The sequence below is a fragment of the Leopardus geoffroyi genome, chromosome A1, assembly GCF_018350155.1.
Source record: "Leopardus geoffroyi isolate Oge1 chromosome A1, O.geoffroyi_Oge1_pat1.0, whole genome shotgun sequence".
In the NCBI taxonomy this organism is placed as follows: domain Eukaryota; kingdom Metazoa; phylum Chordata; class Mammalia; order Carnivora; family Felidae; genus Leopardus; species Leopardus geoffroyi.
In genome coordinates, this window is record NC_059326.1 from 85444275 (window position 1) to 85465005 (window position 20731).

The following is a 20731-nucleotide window of genomic DNA, read 5'->3' on the forward strand; positions in this document are numbered from 1 at the left end:
TCTATAGTCATGGCTATATACTCCCCTCCATTGTTTCTTTACATTCTGAGACTTTCCGCCTGAATGATATCCAAATTAAGAAGTTCTAAAGGAGTAATACTCTGAAACCATGCACTTGTACATTCATAAAAATTCTGAGGTATACCTTCAGCAGGTAAGTAAAGAATTGACAATGTTCTACTCTTTCAATTCATGGTCTTTATTTGGATTTTTTTTTTCCCTCTTTTATTTTCCCCATCACTGATTTTCTTCTTTTTCCTCCACTTTTCACTCATTGACAACCTAATGCAAAATTTTGGAATTAACTGAAAGGATTGTTATTTTCCCAAGTTGAGAGTTTAGTGTTCGCCTTACATTACTAGTGCCTCAAGGCATCCGTAGCAGACACAGGAAAGTCTCTTTCAAATAATACACATTCCTCCACAATTACTTTTTTTTCCTTTTCCTCCAAATTCAATATTTATTTTCTATGATTTTAGGAAGCTAGACTGAGCCCTTCATACTGTGTCACTGAATTAACGAATTTAGTCTCTATTAACTAAAATACTCAATTTGTGTTATTGTATTCAGAATAATCATTATAAACAATCATGATGAAAACTCCCAACTTTGATCCAAATTTGTTTTACTCTTTTATAAAGTGAATGATATGCCTATAAGTGAGAAATTTATCTGTGTTCTCACTTGTTTCCCCATTGTTAAGTAAATATATAAGAGTAAGTCAGTGAAAATATAAATAAGTATTTTGGTCAAAAAAATGAGCAAAACCTAAATTAAAACACACAAGGCCTTATTTCTAACGTTGATCCTTCTATGATATAAATTTTAGCTAACCATTACAGCATTCACCCATAACATCTACTGAAAAGTAACAATGGAAATTCCCACTTATCTAAAATTAGCCATTCCAACACCTACCAATATCAAATTTGTGTTTCTTATAACCTGAATTTTGAAATCACTCTGTAATCCAAAACTTTCTTTAACAAAACTCCTCTCCAAGAATGTTCCTGTTTCTTTTTTCTTCACTTTTCATTCTTCATTTATAATACGAACTGTACTTACACTTTTGCTTCTTCTCTTAGTAAAATTCAGAAGTTCAGTTTCTCTACCCTTCTCCCCAAATGTTTGCTCTGTTTGAATTAATTCCAAGATAAATATAATCGGCATTGATAAAGTCATATGTTTGATTCTTTTTCTTATTTTAAAAAGACCTGTGAGCATCTTATGCACTATGAGAAGTGATTTTAAAGTTTATTTACTTTTAGAGTGAGAGAGTGAGCAAGTGAGCATGAGTGGGAGAAGGAAAGAGAGAGAGAGGGACAAGGAGAGAGTACCAGGCAGTCTCCAAGCTGTCATCACAGAGTCCAATGCAGGACTTGAACCCACAAACCATGAAATCATAACCTGAGCCAAGACCAAGATTTGGACACTTAACAAACAGCCCCTCAGCTCCCCTGAGATATGATTCTATATGATGATTACATGAGGCTGACTTTACATTAATGATCAATTTAACAGTAATAGAGGTTGGTACCTATAACTAAAGAGTCATGAACCTATTATCGATCATGTCTAGTTGGGGTTTTTTAGCTTTTTTTTCTCACTGATAATAAAATATCTTTTCAAAGTTATTTTTGTATATGCATATTAATATAGAATTAGACTTGATTGCAAGTCTGTCCACCAGCATTCTTTTACATCTGAATGGATTAAAGTCACTGTGATGTGTCTATCCCAAAGGGCACTACTCATATGTTCACATGGCTCATGAACAGCTAACTTCACTGTTAGAGTCCATACACTGAGCACAGTCTCACAGGTCTTTCAAAAGAACAATTGTGCCAATCTTAATGTAGAAGTGTATTCCACAGTTCATCTCAGGACTTATTTTATTTTGTTTTTATTATCATCCTTCCGCAAAGAAAAAGATAATTTCTATAGTAAGGGCACTTCCAAAGTTAAGTTGCAAAGACCAACCATGAACTTATATTTTGTTTATTATGTCAGGTGGAAGTGTCAACATTATGGATCACAGAAACAAGACCAGAGTCATGGAGTTTATTCTTCTGGGGTTTCAGAATGAAAAGGAAGTAGAAATTCTTCTTTTTTCTGCATTCTTGCTCATGTACATGACGTCTCTGATTGGCAACACCATGATCATCCTTTTGGTGTGTGGTGACTACCGTCTGCATTCACCCATGTATTTCTTTGTAGCCAATCTTTCCTTCCTTGAAGTCGCCATCACCTCCACAGTGGTGCCTAAGATGCTGGCAAACATATTTTCCCTCACCAAGGCAATATCCTTCATAGGATGTCTCACACAGTCTTTCTTCTACTTCTTCTTGGGATCCACGGAATCCTTCATCCTGGTCGTCATGTCATTTGATCGATACATTGCCATCTGCAACCCATTGAGGTATGCCATCATCATGAACAAACAGACATGCATATTGTTGCTTCTGGGATCCTATTTAGGTGCATTTTTGTCAATTTTAGCACCATCAATCTTAACTGCTCCTCTGCCCTTTTGTGGACCAAATATTATCAATCACTTCTTTTGTGACAGTGGCCCTGTGCTAAAGCTGGTCTGTGCAGATATCGCTCTGGCTGAGCTGGCTGACTTTATCTCCTCTGCCATGTTGCTCTTGGGCTCCTTGCTCTTCACAGGAGTGTCTTACATGTACATTATTATTACTATCCTTAGAATTCCTTCTGTCCAGGGACGGCAGAAAGCTTTCTCCACTTGTGTTTCACACATCACTGTTGTGACACTTTATTATGGAAGCTCCATCTTTATTTACGTCCGCCCAAAAAAGGGTGATGTGATGGATCTTAACAAATTTGCCACAGTGCTGAACACCATTGTAACGCCGATGTTGAACCCTTTCATCTATAGTCTTCGAAATGAGAAAGTCAAAGAATCCCTGAGAGATGCTTTCAATAAATATGTAGGCATGTTAACAAATTCAAAATCTTTAAAACCACAAAAATAGTATCTACAACAAGGATATCTTCATGTCTGGCAATAAAATGATTTTGTAATATAACTGAAAGTTAATATGCTTGCATAAGGAAAACATTTGGGAGAACATATATCACTTCCTGATTTTTGTCCAGGTTTACTTAACAGTAAGTCACATAGATCTAAAATTATGTACATGCATTCATAATACATACAAACATACTGATAGATAGACAGATATAAATACATCAGTAATTATTATTCCCATTTTTTCTGTGCCTCCAGTGTTTTAAAAATCAAAATTTTGTACAGTCTAAGGATTTTTAATTCAAACAAAGCCAGTATTAGGTGTTTCTTCTTTAAGTATTTTTTTAATTTACCACAGTTTTCAAATATTAACTTATATTTCACATTTGATTCATATGGATTGTTTTTAGAAGAAAATATTAACCATGATCTGACTTCAACTTTGAAATGTTGCGTATATTGTCCCTTTGTTACTTAAATTTGGATTTTAATTGTGGACTGATCTACTCATGACTCCATGTCCTTAGCATTTGTACTCAAATTCTATGCCATAGAATATAAGGATATATCTACCTGTGGCAAAGGAATTTATCAGAACTTACAGGCCTCTGTTAATTATGCAGACAACTGATAGGTAAGTAGCAGAAATTTATCACAATGGCCTATTTATAATATTTTTTTTTCAGAATAGTAGGAAATTACTTCAGATACTGAATTTTGAACATAAAAATTTTTATAATAAGAGGTTTTATTAAAAACTAATACTAATAATGACCTTGGATTTGCAACATAACTTAGATTGCATCTCTTTTTCACTATTTGAAAGGACAGTAAAAATATGTTAATTAGGTATAAGTGAGAAAATAACTCTAAAGTAAGTACTTAGACTAACATGATCTATGATCCATCATTGTTACTGTGAATTATATATTTCACGAAAACTGAGCTCTCTCCATAATGAGCACGTAATTTCAATCCACAGATCACAGAGGTACTCTTCTCATATACAACAAAATTTTCTGACCATTAAATACTCTGTAAATGTTTCAAGCATGGCTTTAGTCTTGCTTACAGTAAACTGACATAAAAAACTACAATTTGATTTGTCAATTATTCCCAGATTCCTTCCTATCTGTCTTTTCTGATTCCTAGCTGTTAACTTCTTATACTCTCCACCTCTCTGAATTTAAAATTCTTACTCTTTTAGAAAAGAAAAAAAAACTATTAATAATTGTGCTCATCTATTCTCAGTTAGTACCCCCATGTCCTAGCAAGACTTCTATGGCGTGCCTGGATGGAGACCATTCATGGTGTTGAAATCACTATGGGCCAACAGAAAGAAAATTAGAATTTTCACTCATAGAATGCCTTTGAAGTTATTATTATTTTACTTTACTGTATTGTCATCAATAAAACCTAGAAATATAATGAGTGACTGTATGAAAGGGAGCATAACATTTCTGAAGAAAAAATATAAAATCAGCTGGGTAATCACAAGGGGTGACAATAAGATTCCTAGCAACAGATCACTTTTTCCATCATAAGCCTCAGATAAGGCAGACTTCTTCACATTCCCTGTATATTACAGCTCCTAGGACCTCCTACACTAAATAATATTGAACATGGATCACACTCCCTCTTGCAATTAGATGGCGAATTTTATTTCCTAAAAGACTGAGTTTTCAGAATAAGACATTAATGGTGACTGTTTTATTCATTTGTGTTCCATCCCTGGCTAAATAAGTTTCAATTAAGTGTGTTTCAGTAAGTTACAACTGAAGCACTATACTTTTATAATAAGTCATGTTCATTTGAATCTGTAAATATATCTTCTAATTATATACTTTTGCGTTACTCATATTGTATGTGACAATGCTCTGGGAGGAATTTACAAATTTCCAGAAGTTAATAAAAGTTGATTCATATGTTTCTATTTCCCCCAATAAACTAAAACATGAGAAAGTAAAATCATTCATGGAACTCCTTCAAGTTTTAAGATGAGTTCAACCATTTGTCAACAAAATAACAATTTTTATGTCTAATATCTTACAAGTATTAGAAATTTTGTATTCAAACCACTAATGCGAAGATGATGAAAATGAAGCAAAGGAAGTTATGTATTATTGACCGTCACAAAACAGTAAGAGCAAGAGTTTAATGGAATTCAGAATTTTAGTCATTGTTTCATTTAATATGTATTTCTAGTTCTGTTATATGCAAAGATAATTCGTAGATACCAATGAATCACAGTAAAGAAAGAAATCTAGGTAAATGTTCAAAATGGCAAAAGGGATAGTGATGAATAAACAATTAATGACAATAGAATTTCATAAATGATCTTTTTTTGACCAATATAATTACAACATACTATTTACATGTATATTCATTTAGAAATGTTTCTATAAATATTTACACATATATTTTAATGTAAATATGGATTATACATGCTACTTTTATTCATGGTAAAATATACATAAAACTTTTTTTTTTCTTCTTGAGTGCACAATTCAGTGGCATTAAGCACATTCACACCGCTGTGCAACCATAATCACTGTCCATCTCCAGAGCTTAGTCATCCTAAACTCTACTCATTAAAATAAGAGCACAAAAGTTAATACATAGGTTTGGGCTTGCTACATGATATGTGATCAATAAATATTAAAAAATTTTTTCTGATGTAACTCAAATGCTAAAGAAATACTATTATCCATTCTCATTCTACCTATATCCTGTACCAGTCATCAAGTGAAATTATTAGTACTTTTCACACTTCAGAATGTCAAGTGTTGATGCCACTACCCTACCTACAGGGATAGGATATTGGTTGCCACCTGGGTGGTGAGTAATCCAATTTCAAAATGCTATTTTATGGGTATGATTTCCAATAACACTTTTTAGAAAGGGGAGATACATCCAGGAGAGGACTCTTGGAATCACTAGAAAACATGTATTCCAGGTTACCCCATCAGTGACAGAAGGTATTTGGTATACCAACTCCTATCAGTCATTGATGAAGAACTGGACACAAAATATATTAGATCTTTGGCACATCTAGTTTGCTACACAACAGGGTTTAATAGGCCAGTAACAGCACTCTGGATTGAAGTACAAACATTTCAGTGAAAGTGAACTGATAAAGAATTCCTAGAAACTCATACATTATAAACACTGAAACATGAAGAAATATAAAACTTGACAGACCCAACACCAGACAAAAAATTGAATCAGTAATCAGAAATCTCCCAACAAATAGGACTCCTGGCCCAGATGGCTTCTCAGGAAATTCTACCAAACATTTAAAGAAGAGTTAATACCTATTCTATTCAAACTGTTACAAAAAATAGAAATGGAAGTAAAACTTGAAAACTCACTCTAAGAAGCCAGCATTACATTTATTTCAAAACCAGCCAAACACCCCCACTGAAGAGGGTAATTACAGTACAATATCCTGAATGATCATGGATGCAAAAATTCTTAACAAGACACTAGCAAATAGAATTCAAAAGTACATTAAAATAATTATTCACCATGATCAAGTGAGAATTATTTCTGTGCCACAGGGCTCACATCAACATCATACACCACATTAAATAAAGTAAGGATAACAACAATACAATCTTCTCAACAGGCAAAAAAAAAAAAAAAAAAAAAGGCATTTGACAAAATGCGGCAGAGGGGAACATACTTCAACATCATACACACCATATGTGAAAGACCCAAATCTAATACCATCCTCAGTGGGGAAAAATTGAGAATCATTCACCTATGGTTAGTAACAAGACAAGTATGTCCACTATTTAACATAGTATTGGAAGTCTTAGCCTCAGAAATAATAAAACAAAAAAAATAAAAAGCATCTAAATCGGCAAAGAAGAAATCAAACTCCCTATTTGCAGATGACATGGTACTCTATGTAGAAAATCCAAAAGATTCCACAAATATTTGTAGAAGTAATAAATGAATTCAGCAAAATCAACAGATATTAAATCAATGTGCAAAATCTCTTGCATTTCTATACACCAATAACAGAACAGCAGACAAATCAAGGAATCACAGTGGTTAAAAGAACTTTGAGTATTCATTTGTTCACAATTTCTCACTTTTGGAAAAGTATGAAATAGCAAAATGTTTCTAGCCTTAAAACTATGACATTTATAAAGTTTCTGAAAAAAAAATAAGCAAGAATGCACATAGTTTTGGGAATTGGAGCTGATGAATTAGTGTGTGCATCCTTCTCGAGTAGGATGGTATACATGTGACACAGATTTGTTTGTGAGATTTGTTTGCTTCCATTGACAGTCAGATAACTCTGTAATTTAAAGCATTTTGGACACAGCACAGAATTATTTTCATTGGTGTTTTCAGGGTTCCATTTGTCTATTTAAATAATTATAATAGCTTTTAGAGTTCGGCTAAATTTTCAAGCAATGAGATAGGAATGTGTCAGTGGTGACAACTATCAAAGTGATTTCAATGTCATTAAAAAAGAAAAATAATAATTTATGACATTCAGTTTAATAAATATAACTTTTTTCTTATTATCCATTAATTTTTTAAGCAATTTTTAACATAAAATATATGCCAGCTAGATGACTGGCAAGTAGTGAAAAAGTAAAAGTAATTTATAAAAGTCAAACAGAAATCTTCAATTCTAATGGGAAAATAAACCTGAAAATAAAAGATAGCATTATTTGACATAGATTTAAAATAACTATGGATAAAATGTTTAAGAAGTTAGAGGACAAATTTGGGATACTGAAAAAAATGAAAATTATACAATGGGAAATAAAGTAAAATACAGAAGTCAATAATGAAATAATTGAATTAAAGACCCAATGGATAAGATTTACTTCAATCTCAACCAAATTCAAGCATGATTTTTGGGAAAATTAACAAGCTAATTATGAAATATGTATTTAAAAAAGTAAGAAAAATGGAAAGAATTGTGGAAAAAATTAAGTGAAATCTGTCAGATTTAGAAATCTTGAGTCAGATACGTAACTGACTCATCTACCCAGGAAACACTTGAAAATAATTTAAAAAGTTGATTTTAAATGTTATTGCTTAAAAAACAGCAATTATTTGAGGTAATGAAAGTGTCAGCTAACATTATTGCGGTAATCACTTCTCAATGTATAAGTTGAGAAGATTTATCATATAAATATGATAATATCATATCATCATGTTATGCACCTTAAAGTTACATACGTTATATCAATAATATTTCAGTAAAGCTGGGGAAACTTATGAAAGATACAGGAAAAAATATATCACCTGGGCAAAAATATATAAACAAGTTAATGAAGAGCACTTCATTCCTTCCTCATTACATATAGAACAACTAAGTTCACATGGATCATATGACTAAATATAAAAAGTAAAATTATAAAGATTATAGAAGAAGGCATAGGCAAAGATATATTAGAGGTGAAACAACCATTACACAAAAACTGGACTTCCTCAAAAAATGGTATATTGGTAGCTTAAAATATACTTGGCATCATTAGTAATCAAATGCAAATTCAAACCATAGAGATATAAAGCTTTCATAGTCTCAAATGACTTTTAATGACTGTTTTAAAAATATGCACAAAACAAAGCATTGAAAGGTATGCGATATAACAGAATTTTTATTACTAGTGGAAGTTTAATGTTATAAAAGCTGAAAATACTCCTTGATGTTTCTTATAAGATGTAACATGTGCCTATCCTTTGAAACAGCATTAGACTTTTAAACATTAGTAATTTTTATTAGAAAGTGGACCTATAAAAAGTTGGCACATGTTCATACTAGTTTTTTTTTCTATAATAATCACACATCAGAACCAATCAAAATAATAACGAGGAAATAAGGGAGAAACAGAGTATGATAAACTCTATATAGCAAAATGTCACTCAGCAATAAAAGAAACAAATATTGATATTCACAACCATGTGTGTGGTCCATGGCTACTGCAGTGTCCAGGTCTCTTCCTCTTTCTCCTCTGCTCCTGAGCTCCCCACTGCAGGCCAGGTTCTGACACCTGTGGTATGAAGGGTGGCCACTGAAACAGCAGCAACAGAACCTGGAAGATAGCAGCCTAAGAGACCAGGGGAGAGTGAATGCCCAGGAGAAGGTTCTGGCTGGAAAAGCATCTGAGAAGCTGTGTGTGGGGGGCAGAGTTCCTATTGATGGCGCCTGGAGGGCATTTCCAATGGTCTACACCCTGCGCCAGGCCAAGCAAGCAGGGCAGTAGACACTGAGGTCCTGACCCAGGAAGAAGGACTACAAGAAGGGAGGCAACAGGTGGCTCAGGAAAGGCAGGAAAGTGTGTTAGAGGTGTGGCCAGCAACAACACCAAGCCCAGTTTTAGGAAGGTCAGACATGAAGCTCCCATGCCATCAGGGCCACGTGGTATACAGTGGGGCCAACAGGGAGTGCCCACCACACTCCGTGCCTGTACCACCTGAATGGGGAGCCTACTGGCCTCCACAGGGTCACCCCCAGCCCATCCAGGTTCCTCAGTGCCACAGGCACACAGAGGGAGAAGGGGAGGTTCCAACCTGCAGGGAAGGGAGGAGGCCATGACATGGGAAGGATGCTAAGGGACAGAGCACAGCTACAGTCCACCTTCTGGGGTACACCCTGCACAGTCCCACTTACATCCAAGAAGGTCTTCTACCATCACAGGCAACTTTGCACAGGTCCCAGGGAGGGCAGCCCATGAGCCTGTGCTGAGGATAACTACTGACAAGTACAACACCACCAGACAGCCCAGAACAAGTACTGCCACTCAGCCCAGGGTGAGCCCTCAGGCACAGGGCAGAGGTCACATCCCACTCCTCTTCCCACCTGCATCCACAGAAGATGCTCTGGCACCTCTAAGAACTTCAGGTTTCTGACTGGGAATCCAGAGCTTGAGTGAGAAGCAGAACTGCCTGAGCCTAGTCTGTAAGTGAGGGAGGGGCGGCCCTAGTGCGCTCAGCCTGGAGGGGCATCCCTGGCACCGCACCTTCACTGAGACAAGGGGCTCCTGGCTTCCAGACCCAGAGGCCAGCCTCCCTCCAGGTTCCCAGGGCCCCATCACCTGGCTCAGCCCCAGCAAGGAACAGGTGCACAGGGTAACAAGGCTGTGCTGTGGGGTAGGGGGTGGGGTGTCTCCTACTCACAAGATTAGACTCAGGGAAGCCACAGTCCTGTGGGCTTCCATCAAGGAGCACCACAACCTTGTATTTGCTTTAACTTTGGACTTTATTATTTAGTCAAATTGTAGACAATAGAGGGGAAACATAGATTATGCACAAAAAATGGTCCCTACATCTGTTCTCAAAGGTACAAATTTGTGGACAGAAAAAGACTTAGGTCCGTGCTAGCATCTGGGAGCAGTTCTCAAAGGGCTTACTTAGTTTTATTTTCTTGGATTTTAAGAATTCCTAACATCCTTTTTCATCCTGGATCTTGGGAGACAAATAGTGCTTTAAATGTCCCATATCAGCAATTTTATTCTCCAAGATAAATGGTATCTGCCAACATAGTTCCTATGACTGTAGGAGAGAAGGGAGTGGTTTTATAAAAGTACTTCAGGAACTTTTGTGCAAAAGTTAGGTGAATTGGCTGAATCATCTCTATGGTAACAACTTTCTCTTCTTTACTGTCATTACTTCTTGCTGACAACTTAATGTTTCCATTTCCAATTTCTCCACTTGCATAAAATCTTAGTCAATCTTTTGCAAAGGACACCATAACAGCACCTGCAATGTGAGTGTGGTCTTGGCATTCATGTGCAAATTCTCCAGAAGGCATCTGACCCCACAAACTGTACAAGAATGTTCAGTTACCTCAAGTTCAGTCCATGAAAATGTGTCGTGTACAAGTCTTCTCAGCCCTGATACTAACCTTGCCAGTCATGTGACCCAGCCTCAGCCATGACCTGACTGTATGAGTGCCCCCAGGGGGAAGTGACTCTGGACCCAGTGGACTCCTACAGTGGACTCCTTATCCTACAGGCTGGATAAGGTGCCACTGTTTTAGTGTACTGAAATTCCATTTGTAATTGGGCTAAAGTTATTCAATAAGTTTCCCTTATAATCCATAGAATATACAGTGATAGTTTAATTTTCATTCTTTTTTTTAAAGTTTGTTTATTTTGAGAGAGTCAGAGACAGCATGAGTAGGGAAAAGGAAGAGAGAGAGGGAGAGAGAGAGAGAACCCCAAGCAGTCTCTGCGCTGTCAACATGGAGCCCTATTCAGGGTTCAAAACTGCAAAACCATGAGATCATGATCTGAGCCAAAATCAAGGTTCATACATTTAAACTACTGAGCCACCCAGGCACCCCTAATTTCTTTCTTAATATTGATATTTTGTGAGTTCTCTCTTTTTTTACTCAGTAGGGTCTTACATATTGTATTATTTTTTTTCTAAGAGCCAATATTTATTTGGCTTGAATTCCTGCATTCTGTATATATTTTCTACTTCATTTTGACTTGGGTTTATTCGTATTATTATTTTCTGTTACCTACTTTCAGTAAAGTATGCTTTTTCTGGTTGTGTTATGTGGAAATTTGCATAACATATTTTCAACCTGTTATTCTGATTAAGGTGTTTAAAGTTGTAATTTCACCATGAAGCCCTGCATTAGGAAGAAACCACAAATTTTGTGTTGTGCTTTTATTGTCAATATTAAAATACTTTCAAGGTATTTTCTGTTTTGTTTTTGTTTTTATTTTTTCTTATTCCCAAGGTTTACATAGAAATGGTTACTTAATTCTCAATTCTTTGAGAATTTTTATAAACATTATATTTTATTGAATTCTAATTTAACTCCATTATTAGAATATATGCTTCATATGATTTCCTTCCTTTGAACTATGTTGAGAATGATTTATGCACCAGCCTATGGTCTGTCTTGATGAACTTTCCATATTCACTTCCTGAGAGTTTGAAGGCATTCAGAGACTGTCACTCCAAAATATGCCACTTTGGCATGTGGATTGTTTTTAGTTATAGGCTCTAGCAATAGCAGGTGCATAAGGACACTCGAACCCTCCTTTTTATTCTGAAAGCAGGAGATAAAACTCCCTGTGAAATGTGCCCTCCTATACAAGGAGGGAGACATCCTTATCACCAGAGACAGGGAATTTAGGATTGACAAGGCTGTAAAAACAAACCCTGTTAATTCTTCACTATTTATACGTGTAGCCCAAACCCCTCTGTTTTGCAAATTCTTCAGAAATTCATTGTTTCCTCTTTTGAAAGATACAACATTTTCCTGCTCTGGTCACAACTTCAGGTCTTCATTGCTTTGTAAAGGCTCTCATGTATGTGTAAAATCTCAATGAAACTTGGACACTTTTCTCCTGTTAATCTGGTTTATGTCAATTTAATCCTTAGGCCCAGCCAGAGACTCTAAGAAGGCAGAAGAGAATTTTTCCTTCTCTACACATAGAATGTGTGTTCTGAAGATAGTGTGTTGTTTTAATGTTTAACTGGATCAAATTGTTTGACAGTATTTGGAAATTCTATATACTTACTGATATTTTTACTGATAATTACTTAGTATTTATCAATTATGGGGAGAGAAGATATTAAAATCTCTGACTATGATACAGACTCAGCAAGTTTTCCTTTCACTTCCATAAATATTTGGCTTTATGGGGTTGGATGTTCTGTTGCATTGTTACATAATTTGATAATTTGAAATATTATCCCTTTCTTTAAACCGTATCATTTTTCCAGTATGTAATACTCTTGATTATATCTCTCAATAGTCTTCACCTTGAAATTTATTTGGTAAATGTCATTGGTCACCATTTTCCCTCTGCTTAATATGCCCATAGGATATCTTCTGTATTCTATCCTTTTCTTTTTATGCATATCTCTCTTTAGAATGCATCTTTTATAGAAAGTGTAAATCAAGTTCTTCTTTACCCAGTCTGAGACTTTCTGTCATTACTTGGTGTTTTGTGTTTTAAGTCTATTCCTATTTAATTAAATTTCTCATTTCAATTTTAATTCTACCTGATTACTTATTGTCCCTTCATCCTGATTGCTACTGCTGTTGTTCCTCAGTTTGTCCTTTCCTGTCTTCCTTCCTTCCTTCCTTCCTTCCTTCCTTTCCTTCTTTCTACTCTTTCATTCCTCTTTCTTTCTTTCTTTCTTTCTTTCTTTCTCTTTCTTTCTTTTTTCTTTCTTTCTTTCTCTTTCTTTTTGTTAATGACACATTATTTTACTGTTCCCTTTCCTTTCTTCCACTATACTGTCACTATACATCCATACTTCCTACTTGCCTCTTCTTCCCCTTGAATCCACCGAGAGATTTTTTTGAAGGATATAATACACTTTATTAGTATAAATGACATATAACCCTTATAAAGTGGCAACACAAGTAGAAATTTGATAAATTTTTCTATAATTTATAGAAATTATAATTTTTTCTATGCATTTTTCCTCCTGTATGACCAGAATCAACAATAATTCTTTTATTTTATTTTTACTATTTTACTTTCTGTCCTCATTGTTTTAAATTTAATTCCCAGTTAGTTAACATATAGTGTAATAATGATTTCAGGAGTGACTCATCACTTACATATAACTCCCAGTGATCATCCCAACAAGTGTCCTCCTTAATGCCCATCACCCATTTAGCCCATCCCTTGTCACCACCCTCCAGCAACCCTCAGGTTATTCTCTGTGTTTAAGACACCCTTATGGTTTGTCTCCCTCTCTGTTTTTAATCTTATTTTTTCTTCCCTTCCCCTATGTTCATCCGTTTTGTCTTATTCCAAATATGAGTGAAATCATGTGATATTTGTCTTTTTCTGACAAATTTTTCTGACTCATTTCAGTTAGGATTGTACACTCTAGTTCTATCCACACTGTTACAAATGACAAGATATCATTATTTTTTATCACTGAGTAATATTCCATAGTTTATATGTATACCACATCTGCTTTATCCATTTATCAGTCAGTGGACATTGGACTCTTTCCATACTTTGGCTATTGTTGATAGTGCTACTATAGACACTGGGATGCATGTAAACCTTCAAATCACAATTTTTGTATACTTTGGATAAATACCCAGTAGTGCAATTGCCAGATCATAGGGTAGTTCTATTTTGAATTTTTTGAGGATCCTCCATATTGTTCTCCAGAGAGGCTGCACCATTTTTCATTCTCACCAGTAGTGTAAAAGGGTTCCTCTTTCTCTGCATCCTCTGAAACCACCTTGAGATTTCTAGTGTCCACTTCCTGCACCTGCATATACTTCCTCTTCCTATGCCCTATTTCTCAAATATAATAATTAGTCAACTTTTATTACATATATATATGTATACGTATGTATATATATATATACACACACACACACACACACACATATATATATATATATATATATATATATATATAAACTCTGTTATTGCACATTAGATACTTTTATGGTGTTTATATATATATACTTACTATCTTGTTAATTTTGTGTGTGTGTGTGTGTGTGTGTGTGTGTGCATGTGTGTGTGTGTTTAGTAAGAGAGAGAGAGAGAGAGAGAGAGAGCCAGCTGGGGAGAGGCATAGAGAGGGAGATATACAATCCAAAGCAGGCTCCAGGCTCTGAGTTGTCAGCACAGAGCCCGACACCAGGCTTGAACTCACAAACTGTGAGACCATGACCTGAGCTAAAGTCGGACGCTTAACCGACAGCTACCCAGATACCCCACTCTCTTGTCTTTTAGATGACATGATAAAAATAAAGTAAAATTGCTCATATTTGCTAACTTGTTAACCATTTGGTGACTTTTGCTCAAATAAATTAATACAAGTTTCCATTTGGAGTAATTTTCCATCAGCCTGAAGATATCTTTTAACATTTTCTGTCATCTACACGGGCTGGTGACACATTATTTCTGCTTTGTTTTATTTTAATAAGGAAGGTCCTTACTTTATTATCATTTTTAAGGATATGGATGTTTGAATTCCAGAGGTTTTTTTATTATTATTTGTTTTTATTTTTTTAGCCCCTCAACATGTCTTTCTGTTGTCAATTGCTTACCAATTTTTCATGAAAACTCAGAGATGACTTTTAGCCATTTCTCTACATATTAAATGTGACTTTATTTCCTGTGGTTACTTGCAAATTTTATCTTTAGTGCAGGTTTACAACAGTTTGACTAGTGTGTGCCTAGATGTTGTTAACTTGATAATGATTTTGGTGAGATTTGCTACCCTTATTTTTCTTTTCGTGGAAATCTGTCAATTTAAATATCTCAATTGGGAATTAAATCAATCACTATTTTTTTCATATTTTTTCCTCACAAATCACCTGTTTCCACTGTGGGAATATAAATATACATAGATTAAAGAATGTCATATTGTGACGAGGCTCCCTTTGGTGCTACTCATCTTTTTCTCATTGTTTTCCCTCTATTCCTCAGTTTAGATAATTCATATGAATTGCCTTCATGTTCAATTTCCCAGTTTTCTGCTATCTCTAGCCAGCAGTTTAGAAGTATGGAAAACTTCCTGTATCTTGTATAACCACCATTTTTCCTAAAGAAGAATTTCTAATATTACCATTCACCAAATTATTACTTCCTAGCTTGTGCAAAAATGGTATCTTAATTGTCCTTAACAAATCCATATTGCTAAATTTCTCCTATATTTTTGCTCTTTAATTATCCTATATTGTTATAGTGCCTCTGTCACTTTATATGTATTAGATTTTCATGTGTATCAGTAGTACGAAATTGCAAAACACATGTACTTGAAGAAACTGTGGGAAAAATATATATATCTTTGGAAGGTTTTCATATAAATAGTAATGTCATAAATAAAATTGAACTGAAATGAAGTATAAAGCAAATTAATAATGCATATGTTATTCCAAAGTATGATAGAGTTTATGCCCCTACTAAAACATTTCAAATTCTATTCCAAGGTGTAATTCTTGTGTGTGTGTGTGTGTGTGTGTGTGTGTGTGTTTGAGTTCAACTTGTTGGATTGTAGACAAAGTTTTTAGAGCAGTCTTATACCTAATGCAAACACACACACACACACACACACACACACATATTAATTACAATTTAATTTATTATGATGATTTAAAATACTATATACATTTCCAACCAAGTGATATCTGAAACTGAGTTTTTAGTAAATACTATACTATTACTTCTATCACTAAACACATCATCATCTATTAGCACTTATAAATGAAAATATTAATTATTGTAACAAAATCTTCAAAATCTAACATACACATGAAATCTGTATATTTGGTTATCAAGTTAAAATACTTTCATAGCACACATTATTTGTTAATTTACGTACATCATGGGGCTTTGCTGGAATCATGGATGAAGCTGAGGATCCCAGAATTAAACTGACTCTCATGGATCATGTCACTTGGACCTCATCCCCTTGAGGAAGTTCCAGCCCTTGGCCAAGCTGTCCTTCAGAGCATCTTTCATGGTTTCATTCCGTAGACCGAAGATGAAGGGATTCAGGAGGGGTGTGAGAACACTAGAGAGGATAAAGAGGATCTTGTTGAGATGTAAGCTGCTCTTCTGGGACAGGTGGACATACACAAAAATGGAGATCCCATAGCCCATGGAGACCACAATGAAGTGAGAGGCACACGTAGAAAAGGCTTTGCGTTGACCTTGACCTGAGGGTATCTTCAGAATGGTGGAGATGACATAAACATAGGAGACCACAGTGAGTGAGAGGGAGCTGATGAGCAGGACAAAGGAGCTGAGGAAGTCTAACAGCTCAATGATGCGGATGTCAGCACAGGCCAAGTGGAGGAGGGGGGCACTGTCACAGAAAAAGTGATCAATCACATTGGGGCCACAGTATGGCAGCCCCACCTTAAGGACAGTGGACGGGAGAATGAGGAGAAAACCACCCACCCAAGAGAGGATAACAAGACGCACACACAGTGAGCTGGTCATAATTGCTGGGTACTGAAGGGGGCTGCAAATGGCCACATAACGATCATAGGACATGACTGCAAAAAGGATAAACTCAGTACATCCAGAGAAGAAGTAGAAATAAGACTGGGTGAAGCATCCACCAAAGGATATGCTCTTTCTGTCTGACAGGAAGCCTGCCAGCATCTTGGGAACAGCACAGGTTGTGGTTAATACTTCACTGAAAGAGAGATTGCTGAGGAAGAAATACATGGGTGAGTGAAGCCTATAATCCATGAGAATCAGCATAATGATTAGGCTGTTTCCAAGGACTGTCACCAAGTAAGCCAATGAAAAAATAAAGAACAGGAGACCCCCAAGAGCTCTGGTGGTTGGTATCCCCACAAGAATAATCTCAGTCACCAATGTCCAATTCCTTCTTTCCATATTTATGTCTCTTTTTTACTGTAAAGAGAATTATAGCATAGGAAAAAGAATGGTGAATCATTCATCAAATTAAGAAATCAAGGAGAAATTTAAAATAAAATTTTAGCTACTTTTTCTAGCAAAATTGAGCAAGACAATTGATATTATGATTGGGTACACCATATCCTACAAAAATACAGCTGAAGAGCTATGAAAATCAATTTTGATAACTCCATCTTTCCTTTCTATATTCTGTAACACTTTGGTGGGGTGTGCTAAATATATAATTACAACTATATATTTTATCAGTAAGAACTTTGTCCAGTAAGTGTTCTGATAAAATACACAAATGAAAGATTAGTTGGTACCTGTAAATATAGAAGCAATTTACTTCCAGTGTTTGTCTCATGAGGACTGGGCTGTCCCAATGTTACAAGGGCACATAGAGAGTACAGACTCCAGCTTCAAGCCAATGGTGCATCTAGGTTTCAAGAGCCACGTGGATAGTGGGCACATCTTGCAGGCACATTTTCTCACCTGAGATTCTAGTGCTCCAATGGCCAGTAAAGGCAGAAAAATAAAAATTAATTAGCTTATCCTCCTTTGTATATTTAAAATTACTTTTTAAAGGTTTTATTTAAATCCCAGTTATCTCTATAGATTTCAACCTGTCCTTCTTTTCTAACATTTATTTTTCATTGCATTGTATTGTATTCCATTGAAGTTAACCTTTTCTTGAAATTTTTACAGTGTAAAATATTACACAAATAATGTGTTAACATTTGCAAAAGTGTTGATAATTTTTCTATTATGTTTTTGGAATGTCATATTTGATGGGACAGGGTGATGATTAAAAGTTTGTTTCTGAATAATTTTACAGAAAAGAGGGTTACAATGACTTGGCAGAAGAAGTACAAAAGAATACTCTAGTTTGACAAATAATCATATACAAAATAACCACGATAATATAACTATAGGGAGATTATATAACTTTGGCAGAAATCAAAGGCATCAATAGTGATTTTCTCCACACACACAAAAAAAATGAGGATAGAGATAAACATAATCTACTTTTGCAATAACAAACAAAAAACACTAAAATCCATTTTAAAATAATAATCATAAATCTGCAGCATAAGAATTGTACCAATAAACAATATATTAAGTGGTACAGTTATACATATAGGACTGGAATGAAAAACTAATGCAATTTTCCAGAAATACACACAACATAAAATGACTCAATACATAAAAAATATAATCATTGGTATAAATATTTTAGAAAACACGTGAAAAATTGAAATGTGAGTTGTAATATTCATGGTATAAAAACTGTTATCAATGCAAGGAATGCAAAATTAGACAAAAATCAGATCAAAATTTCATGAAACTATATGACATGAGAGATTACATCAAATTTATGGTAGGCAACTTTTAGAAACACAAGCAAAAATAAAAATAACATGGTAGTAAGAAAAATTGACATAATATTTTTATGTTTCAGAAAAATTAAATAATGAATGGTATATGGGGATTATTAAAATAAGGTATTTGGAAATAAATGATAAGAAATATCCATAATATTATGAATGGAATGACAAGTCAAATCCACTAATTGGAATTAATATTCCAAATTATTTATATGTAATATTCAGTTATAACCAAAATATAGGATTGGATTTATTTCAAAAATGGCCAGAGAGCGCCTGGGTGGCTCAGTCGGTTAAGCCTCTGTCTTCGGCTCAGATCCTGATCTGGCGGTTTGTGAGTCCGAGTCCCATGTCAGGCTCTGTGCTACCAGCTCAGAGCGTGGAGCCTGCTTCCCATTCTGTGTCTCCCTCTCTCTCTGCCCCTCCCCTGCTCATGCTCTGTCTCCCTCTGTCTCAAAAATAATTCAAACATTTTAAAAAATAGCTAATATATTTAAAATATAATCTCTAATTTTTATAGACTCTATTTTTAAGCAATTCAATAAATGATTTCACAGTATTAGGTACCATGCCATTATTTAGACAAGGCTAAACAATTTAAGGCAAATATCCCAAATATAGTTTGAAGAACTAACTGTAAACATAGTTACATAGTTTAGTTCCCCAAAATAGTTTGAAGAACTATTTGATGAAATGTGCCTTGAAGCAAACCTGGACATTGAATGTTTGGGTTGAAGTTAAGATAAGAAAAGGGGAAAAGTAGATATTACAGAAATGGAGAAATTTTTGACATCCCAAAGAAAGATGTGTGAGAGCATGGAAGTTTATTTCTCATTAAAATGAAGCAATTCTGACTTTCTGAAAGCAAATGTCAGGTTTAGTTCTAATCATATAATATTCTAACTTCCCTAGCATCTCACTTTCACACAAATGTAAAACATTCGGTGCAGTTGCATTTGATCTTACTAGAAATGTTTTTACACAGGGAATACCTTTGTTAAGTCCCTCATCTTCTTTCCAAACACAGTAAACCTCTTCCTCTATTACCCCATAGTCTTGTCTCACAAGAAGTGCCCCCTGTCCAATAAAAATGACTTTGATGAAGAAAAAGCAGAAGAAATTCCCATCTTTGTACCACTGGCTTTCCTTTGAAACTGAATTCTTGGGCCCAGGAAACACTGATTCCCATAAAAACTGTTCAGTCCCAACTCCTTGTGATGACAAAATATCACAGGACAATTCCACAGCACCATGCATTCCAGATGCATAGTTTTGGAGGCTAACATAGTTTTAAAAGCAGCTCCTCAGCCTATGTGCCCACAGAGAGCTTGACTGGGTGGGGAGGAGTCATGTTTTCATTCTCTCTATGTTTGTGAAACTTTTTAATGAGTCTATTCTTCTGAGACTCCCATGTACAAAGAGAACTTTGTGTTCCCAGGAGAAGTTTTAAGACTAAAAGGATGAGGTACTTCAAGTAAAACTAATTATTTTCTGTGAAAACTTGGCTAAAATGTTTTAGGTAATTCTTTTTTTAATCTATAAGTATTCTGTCCTATGATATCAGGAGCATATGTACTCCATTATTTGGTTTTATTACTTTTCAGTTGATGACTCTGATTAAAGTGCAAACATAATTTTCACCATAATGTGCCTGTCTAATAAGTATGAAAGATTTATTCACCAAACATAATCTAATTACTTGACCTGAAGCCTACAAGCGGGATGGTAAATATTGATGAAGAAGTTGTTCACTTAGAAAGGATCCCTGGGTAGGGGCAAGATCTATTGGGCATGCAAAGTAAGTTTGTGTGGATGATGATAAGGATCTCAATTTTTCTGATCATTTTATTATCATTTTTCCCCAAAGAACAAACATTTTTCATTTGTTTATGTTCCTGTATGTACTTGTGGTAGTACTACATGTGTGTATATTTAAAAAATTTTTATTTATAATTATTGCTGAATATATATTGTTTTCCTGTCCTGGCAGGAAT

The 20731-nt window shown here is 35.0% G+C and overlaps 2 protein-coding genes across 2 annotated transcripts; one reads left to right on the forward strand and one right to left on the reverse strand.

The window, feature by feature from the left end:
* Positions 1 to 2027: 2027 nt before the first annotated feature.
* On the forward strand, positions 2028 to 2996 carry LOC123576447 (olfactory receptor 6M1-like). Its single transcript, XM_045437348.1, has one exon. It carries the CDS (start codon positions 2028 to 2030, stop codon positions 2994 to 2996), a length of 969 nt encoding a protein of 322 aa, XP_045293304.1.
* A 13375-nt stretch (positions 2997 to 16371) lies between these two features.
* On the reverse strand, positions 16372 to 17328 carry LOC123576505 (olfactory receptor 6M1-like). The gene has a single exon (XM_045437441.1). It carries the CDS (start codon positions 17326 to 17328, stop codon positions 16372 to 16374), a length of 957 nt encoding a protein of 318 aa, XP_045293397.1.
* Positions 17329 to 20731: the final 3403 nt, after the last annotated feature.